The following is a 7927-nucleotide window of genomic DNA, read 5'->3' as shown; positions in this document are numbered from 1 at the left end:
GATTAGTCATTCTAAACAAGTATGGTGTTGTGTTAACGAGATTATTTTATTAGTCTTCAATTATACAAAATGCGAGTTCAACTTGTTACATAAATAAATCAATTAAATAAAGCAAATTGGATTCTGGCAATCTTAAGCATGCAATGCAGCCTTCACTTGTGCTTGCTGAAATTGATGTTGCAACTTTTGAAGACCCTCTCTGTGTATGTCTTGTTTCTTTTCAAGAGACGTAATTTGATCATCGACTCTCTTGATTTCTTTATTGATATACTCCATCCGCTTGCTCACATTTTGTTTAGCCTCAACGAGCTCCGTTTTGATAAGAACCGGACCTACAGACTTATAAACTTTGGCATCTTTCGCCAAGATGTCTAGTTCATCCTTGACTATCATATTTTCATTTAACTGACCGTCGAGTTGCTGTCGCGATGAAATTGCTTTCTGCAACTCTAACAAAGTGTGAGGTTATGTCGAAGGAGAAATTGAATGACATACCTTTTTGGGTGTTTTTGAAGCTGTCCAGTTCGGACTGAATTTTTCTTTGGAGATCTTCACTCATTGTGTGCTTTAGTTAAAAATTACAGTCGAAAATACTATTCACTACTTTATTTTCGCTATTTTCACAATTTACAAAAAACTGACGTTAGAAGCGGAAAGTGGGTTACTACCAACATTAAAACAAATGACATTTCAAAAATGTTTAAAGCAAAATATCAAAATTACTCTATTGCCTACAATCTTCCGCCACTTTATTTTATTTTATTATCTAAAATTTTATACAATAAGAAAAATTGATTAAATATTATTTATTAAATAGTGTGTCGGCTTTGCTTTAGAGGACCAATCCGATTACAAAATCGCGGCGCAACTTCACTGCTAACTAAGCGTCAAATAACCGTCAAAAATTTCAAATGTGTTTTCCAAACAATACACAAACATTTTGTTTTATATGTATTATTTTACCTTTTTAAACCATTTTATACAACCGTAAGTAAAAAAAAGGATGTCTGCTAGGAAAAATAGGAAACGGAAACATTCACCTGAAGTGCACCAAGAGCACCAAGATAACCAAGATAACCAAAATGCAGATGGTGAAGAATTAAATTGGTCTGATGATGAGGGGACACATGTTGATGGAATTTATATCCCGGCACCGGCAAAGCGTATTTCTATACGCGAATCAAATACACGTCTGATTATAAGGAAAATTTCAAACAATTTTTTTAAAAGTTATGCACAAGAGCAGGATTTGGGCCCATTCTCAAAAGTATGTTGCAATTGCTTTCATATCAAGTAAGGTAAAACTATTTATTGCAGTGCTTTAATGCTATTGTGGGGCCAAATGGCAGTGGTAAGAGCAATGTTATTGATTCCATGCTGTTTGTCTTTGGATACCGTGCTACAAGAATTAGATGCAAGAAATTGTCAGTTTTACTTCACAATTCAGAAAAATACAGAAATGTTCAGTCTTGCACAGTGGCTGTGCACTTTTGTGAAATAATAGACAAGGTAATAACTTGTTGATTTATTTTAAGTCATTTAAGTAAATAATAATTGCATTACAGCCTGGAAATGAGTATGAAGTTGTGCCAGGTACTGAATTTGTAGTGGCCAGAACTGCCAATAAAGATAATACTTCTTATTATGAACTTAATGGTAGAAAAGTGCAATTTAAAGAAATAGCCAAGTTGTTGAGGCACCATGGTATTGACTTGGACCATAACCGCTTCCTTATTTTGCAGGTTTGTACTAAAATATTTTTTTCTTACATTACAAATGTCACATTTTCAGGGAGAGGTGGAAGAAATAGCCATGATGAAAAGTAAAGGTGCAAATGAAAATGAAACAGGAATGCTCGAGTACCTTGAAGATATTATTGGAACTAATAGATATAAGGTATGACAATTATTTTAATATTGTACAATGTTATTAATAAAAAAATTCTTTTGGAAGAAACCTCTTGTCCAATTGACTGATAAGATAGAGAATTTATCTGTTTTGCGGTCAGAGAAATTGAATAGGTTGACATTGATTGAAAAAGAACTGGAAGAACTTAGAGGACCAATGGAAGAAGCCATGGGTTTTCTCAGAACAGAAAATAAAATAGCAACCTGCAAAAATTTTCTTTATCAGAGACAAATGTAAGGATAATTGGCTTTTTAAGAATGTATACATTTACTTTTTGATTGTAGCTATGATTTAGAGGAAAAATCTAAGGAAATTGAGGAGGACAAGAGACAAATAACTGAAAGTCGTAACCAGATGATTGATAGGTTGAAAGAGCTTGGTAACGAAAAAGCTGAGAAAGAAGAAACATTGAGACAGGAGTGTGGGTAAGGAGAAAGTGCTTTCTGATTGATTTGAATCTTAATAAAAATGATTTTCAGGAAGTATGAGAAATTGCAACACAGAAAAGAGCAAATGAAAGAAGCTTTCAATGCTGCTGATAAGAAAGATGTGCAGCTGCAGGCTGAGATGGTGCAGACTAATACAAACAGAAAGAAGTACAAACAACAATTGGAAGAAGAGAGGAAGAAGCTTGCTCAATTGGAAAAAGTTCCTGAAGATAATAAAAACGTAATTTTAGAATGTTATAAATTGAGATTATCTTTTTAAATTGATGTTTGTAGACGATCAAAGAATGTGAAGTAAAAGAAGTGGAACTGACGGCGAAAAAAGAAAAATTGGAAAAGGAAAAGGCACGACTGTTGGCGAATATCCGAGAAGAAACCAAAGACCTGCAAGTGGACAAAGAAAAGCTGGAAACGCGACTGGGTCATCTCAAAAAAGCAGTGGACGCGACGAAATCCGCCGTAAGAATTTTACTTTTCTTGTGTTGTGTTTCGCCCTCATCGCAATTTTCAGTACGATCTGGCCGACTCCGAGCTAAAAATCTGTCGAAGTCACGAAGAGAGCGAAAGAAATAAACTCGAGAAGTTGCAAGAAGCAATAAAAAACACCGAGGCGACCATCAACCAACGAACGGAAGAGGTGGCGCAGCTCAAACGAAAAATTCCTCTCACGGAGAACTCGCTGAGGGGCGCACACGAAGAATTGGAGGGCGTCAAAAGAGAAGAGGCTCAGATCACCAAAGAGATCAGACAGAAGAGGATGCATCTGGAGGAAGTGCGAAGTTCGATGCAGATGTCCAGGTCGCGCGGTAAAATTCTCGACTCTTTGATGCAGCAGAAGCGCGAGGGGAAGTGCCGGGGGCTGTACGGAAGATTGGTAATGTCAGAAATACTTTTGCGCGAGAGAGATTGTAAAAAAAAGTCTGTGTATAGGGTGACCTTGGCGCCATTGACCAGAAGTACGACGTAGCCATATCCACAGCCTGCGGCCGACTGGATAATATTGTGGTCGATACTGTAAGCACAGCCCAGTGGTGTATAGAGTTTTTGAAAAAGCACGGCCTAGGGAGGGCCACGTTTATCGCCTTGGACAAGCAGGAACACCTCAGAGAGGTCGCCAACAGTAGGATTCGAACGTAAGTGGAAAAAATTTAAGTAAAGTCGCTTAAAATGACTGAAGGCTGCGTGAGTGTTTTATAAGTTGTCATATAATTCTTGACAGCCTTAGATAAGTCTGCGGGGTCTTATCCTGAGGATTTGTAGTCAATTTTACCATCCTACCTTATCCTTATTTCCTGAAAATTAGTTTATAAATGAATAAAAAAAAAAGCCTTAAAAATCGAAGCATATTGAAAAAATAATTTTGTAATTTGATACAATAAAAATAATTTTAGTCCAGAAAATGTGCATCGCCTGTTTGATCTCGTCCAAATTCAAGACGAAACCGTGAGAACTGCGTTTTATTTCTCCCTGAGAGACACCCTTGTGGCTAACGATTTGGATCAGGCCTCTAGAATAGCTTATGGGGCTCAACGATACAGGGTGGTCACCCTGAAGGGCGACCTGATCGAAACGTCAGGAACGATGAGCGGCGGCGGCAAAACGGTGAGTCGGGGCCGAATGGGCCAGTCCGTCGTCACGTCGACCGTCGACCCCAAGGAAATCGAAAACATGGAATCGGTTCTGGAAAAATTTGAAGATCGTTTCAAACAATTGATGCAAGAACAAGCAGCTCTAGAAAACCAAATCGCCACGCTCCAACCCGAGCTGAACCACATGAAGGTCAATTTGGAAAAGTTCACGCAAGAGTTGCAGTCTTTGAAGGGACAGCAGCCCTTGCAGAGTCACGAACTGCGCAAACAGGAAAACGTCGTGAAATCGACAAAATCCGACCCCAAACAGATACAGAAGTTGACGGCCACGGTGGAAGCCAAGAAAGCTGAATTTGAGGAAGCGTCCGCCAACGCTCAAGAATTGCAAGTTGACGTGGACAAGTTGACGGCCGAGATCAAAGAGAAGACTACGGGGAAAATGAGAACCGTGGATAAAAATCTGAGCGAAACTACCAAATCTATCGATAAGTGCAAAGCAGAAGTTACGAGGTTGAGAGTGGCGATTACGACGTCTGAAAGGTGATTTGATTTTTTAAAAGAGACATTGTGTACAGTTGATCGGTTTCCAGAAATGCGAAGAAATGTGAACAGAAAATTGCAACGTTGGAACAGAATATTGTAGATGCGGAAAATAGATTGAGGGAAGCGAAGGCCGAAAGGGACACGATAGAAGAGGACGGTCAGAAGTTGTTGAAGTGCATTGAAGAACTAACGGAACAGTTGTCGAACGAAGAAGGGAAATATGCAGGTATGTTGCAGTTAGCTCAACGAAATAAAATATATGGTGCCTTCCAAGTGGTTCGGTTGATTTAGCGAAAAAATTTACTACGGCAGTAGTCTGCTTGTTTGAAGAGTAAAAATGTGATTGTCAAAAGTGATCACGTGACTTTCGATATCCGTCAACTTTGACATTTAAAAAGAATCCGAAAAGGGCTTTTGTATTGAATACATCAAAAGAATTATAGGGAAAAGTTGGTCCTAATACGATTTTATACCTGTTTGTAAATTAAAAAAAAAAAAACAATTATGGTAACAAAAAAATAAAAATTTTGTAATTGAGGCATTAATTTTTATTGTAACAAATTTTGCACATGCAAAGGGTTGTAGTAAAAATAATAATGTTTTTGTAGAATTAAAGCAAGAGGTGACTGCTCTCACCGGCGAAGAGAAAAAGCTGTTATTAAAAAAAGTGGACGTCGATCAAACATTTAAAACAATAAATGAAAAGCTGAACGAATGTAAGGCAACGATTCACCAGTGGCACGCAAAGGTACTTCATCAGCTAGCTTAGAAGGAAATTATTTTGTAATTTACAGTTGACGCAACTAACGTTGCACGAGATTCCCGAAGAACAAGAGGAATTAAAGAAATTTGAACCAGAAGAACTACAATCTAAGAATACAGAAGTGGTAGAGCTGGAACTCCAAGCGGCACAAAATTCCATAAAGAACACCAAGCCAAATCTTAATGCCATACAGGTAATTGATAAATTTGCAAAACGCGAGCACGAAATACGAATGTGGTATGTTGCAGGAATATAAGACCGGACAGAATGTCTACATGGCGAAAGCCCAAGAACTGGACGCTATAACGTCGAAGCGAAACGACATGAAGAGTTTGTTTGACAAGGTTAAAAATCAAAGACGAGACGAATTTATGGTGGGGTACAACATAATCAAGCTGAAACTGAAGGAGATGTACCAGATGATAACGCTCGGAGGAGATGCCGACTTTGAAATCCTCGACTCGTGCGATCCCTTCGCGGACGGCGTCCAGTTGAAGTGAGTTCCTCGTTAACAACGATTACAGTTGTGAAATCTTCCCGTTTCAGCGTGCGCCCCCCACGGAAGTCGTGGAAAGCGATATCGAATCTGTCGGGAGGAGAGAAAACGCTGTCGTCGTTGGCGCTAGTGTTCGCCCTGCATTACTACAAGCCCTCGCCCCTGTACGTGATGGACGAGATCGACGCGGCCCTCGACTTCAAAAACGTGTCAATCGTGGGTCACTACATCAAAGAAAGGACCAAAAACGCGCAGTTCATTATCATTTCGTTGCGTTCCAACATGTTCGAATTGTGCGACAATCTGATCGGAATTTACAAGATATTCAATTGTACGAAGACGATCACGATCGATCCGCGCGGTTTCGACCAGAAGAACGAAGATAAGGAAAATCGGGACAACGGGAAGGACGTCGACAGAGTGGAGTCGGATTCGAGCGGGGTCGCCCACAACGGGGATGCCGTCATCAACGATTCGCTGGAGGAAGCGATGGACGTTACGTGAACATGACGCCAGATTTTTTATTTATAAGACGCTTTACAAATCACTTATAAAATATTTGCGCAGAGTACATTTAGTTCTTAAATTTTACAATTTGAAAATAGATTTTATTAAATTTTTAGTCGTTGTTTTGTTAAAAAGTCTTAGTCTGAAGGGAAACCCCACACTTTCAGACTCCCGGCGTCTCTTTTACGGTCGTATGCGTCTTTGTCGTCGCAGGCGTAAGCCAAGAAGTACATCGAAGGATGCCAAGCTACTGTAAATGTTGCAGCTTCGACTGAAATGTCGGCGATTTTGTCGCCGGTTTCGACGAAACCGATGTCTATTATTAAGTCTTCAGAGGCTGAGGCCAACAGTTGGCCGTCGTAACTGAACGAGATCGTCCTGACCGGCCAGTCCATTCTAAATCAAAACGCATTTATATCTTTCCACAGGAAATGCTGTTGACAGTTGCCAACAAGATGGGTCTACTTCTCACCTGGTGAAAACTCGCTGACAGGCCAGCTCGTTTATGTCCCACAATGACACCAACGCGTCTGCACTCCCAGTAGCAAAATACTTCCCTGTAGGGTCAAACTCGATGCAAATGCAAGTCCCAGGGTGGGCCTTCAAGATGTGTTGTCTCTTCAGCTCTGGATAACTCAAGATGTGAACGCACCCTTGTCCGTTGGTTAAAAAGAACAAATCACTGGTGTTATTCCAGGAAATTTCGTTCACCTCGAAGTTAAACTGTTCCTCAGCTTCGATTTTGTGTGTTCTTGCATCGATAAAAGTGACAAGATCTTCTTTATTGCCCACCGCTATGGAGTTCCCGTTGGGTGACCAGGTTATATTGATGTTTTCACCCTTTGTGTTGATTGTCGCGACGCATTTTTGAATTCTGGTGTCCCAGATTCTCACTGATTTGTCACCACTCGCGGTACTCAGCAAATCTGAGTGGGACTGGTGCCAGCACAGTTGGTCCACGGAGCCGCCGTGCCCTTTGAAGGTGATCTCTTTGTTCTGGGAAAAGTAGAGTTTTGGGGGGTTCGGGAAAGGAATTTCGACGTACCAGTCTGTCCCGGTCCAGCGTGTAGATGCAAACGGATTTGTCGAATGATCCAGAGGCCAAGCGCTTGCCGTCGCAACTCCAGCCCACCGAGTGGACTTTGGAAGAGTGGCCCGAGTACTCTTTCATTTTGCAGTGACTCTTGAAGTAGTTTTGTAGTTCCTCGATCTTTTCTTGATACATTTCGACCACTATCTTAGATCCACAGAAATAAAAAAAAGGAGGACAAGTGAAAGGGCAGCTAACGTCGTCACTTAATTTAAAATTGATGTATTTACACGAGAGAACTAATATATTAATTGCAAAAATTAATGTAACGCCGCCAAACTAACATAACCTCAATCATTCAAATGGTTTTGAAAACAAAATATTGCATATATGCAACCAACAATACATCTCAAAACCCCAGGAAAGTCTTTTGATCTTATAATTGAGAAATGAGAATGATATTGCTGGAAATAGCGATGAATATATTTATAAACTCTTTAGTTTTGAACCCTAAAAATTTCTTACAAACAATTAGAAATGTAGCAATCTCAGAAAGGTTAGATTTTTCAAAAGGTAGAGAGACTTTGCAAATGAAAAGATTTAACACTTCAAGCATTATTCTGAGTATTTCGTTACTTGTGTATA

The 7927-nt window shown here is 39.8% G+C and overlaps 3 protein-coding genes across 3 annotated transcripts; 1 reads left to right on the top strand and 2 right to left on the bottom strand.

Annotated features, from left to right (window-relative positions):
* Positions 1-27: 27 nt before the first annotated feature.
* Pfdn6 (prefoldin 6) lies at positions 28-696 on the bottom strand. The gene is made up of 2 exons (XM_069044689.1): positions 496-696; positions 28-449 (listed from the first exon to the last, which is right to left on the bottom strand). Exons 1-2 carry the CDS (start codon positions 557-559, stop codon positions 133-135), a joined length of 381 nt encoding a protein of 126 aa, XP_068900790.1. The 5' UTR covers positions 560-696; the 3' UTR covers positions 28-132.
* A 163-nt stretch (positions 697-859) lies between these two features.
* glu (structural maintenance of chromosomes 4-like protein gluon) lies at positions 860-6367 on the top strand. Its single transcript, XM_069044309.1, has 16 exons — positions 860-1267; positions 1318-1509; positions 1566-1742; positions 1792-1896; positions 1954-2141; positions 2193-2333; positions 2388-2577; positions 2631-2813; positions 2866-3228; positions 3285-3487; positions 3746-4483; positions 4534-4712; positions 5095-5234; positions 5281-5442; positions 5498-5745; positions 5796-6367. The coding sequence occupies exons 1-16, from the start codon at positions 1004-1006 to the stop codon at positions 6247-6249; spliced, it is 3927 nt and encodes a 1308-aa protein (XP_068900410.1). The 5' UTR covers positions 860-1003; the 3' UTR covers positions 6250-6367.
* tex (THO complex 3 homolog tex) lies at positions 6247-7729 on the bottom strand. Its single transcript, XM_069044569.1, has 3 exons — positions 7298-7729; positions 6725-7248; positions 6247-6648 (listed from the first exon to the last, which is right to left on the bottom strand). Exons 1-3 carry the CDS (start codon positions 7475-7477, stop codon positions 6390-6392), a joined length of 963 nt encoding a protein of 320 aa, XP_068900670.1. The 5' UTR covers positions 7478-7729; the 3' UTR covers positions 6247-6389.
* Between the last annotated feature and the right edge of the window lie 198 nt (positions 7730-7927).

Source organism: Tenebrio molitor, chromosome 1 (assembly GCF_963966145.1).
Source record: "Tenebrio molitor chromosome 1, icTenMoli1.1, whole genome shotgun sequence".
Classification (NCBI taxonomy): Eukaryota; Metazoa; Arthropoda; class Insecta; order Coleoptera; family Tenebrionidae; genus Tenebrio; species Tenebrio molitor.
This window is presented reverse-complemented; position numbering and strand designations above follow the sequence as displayed.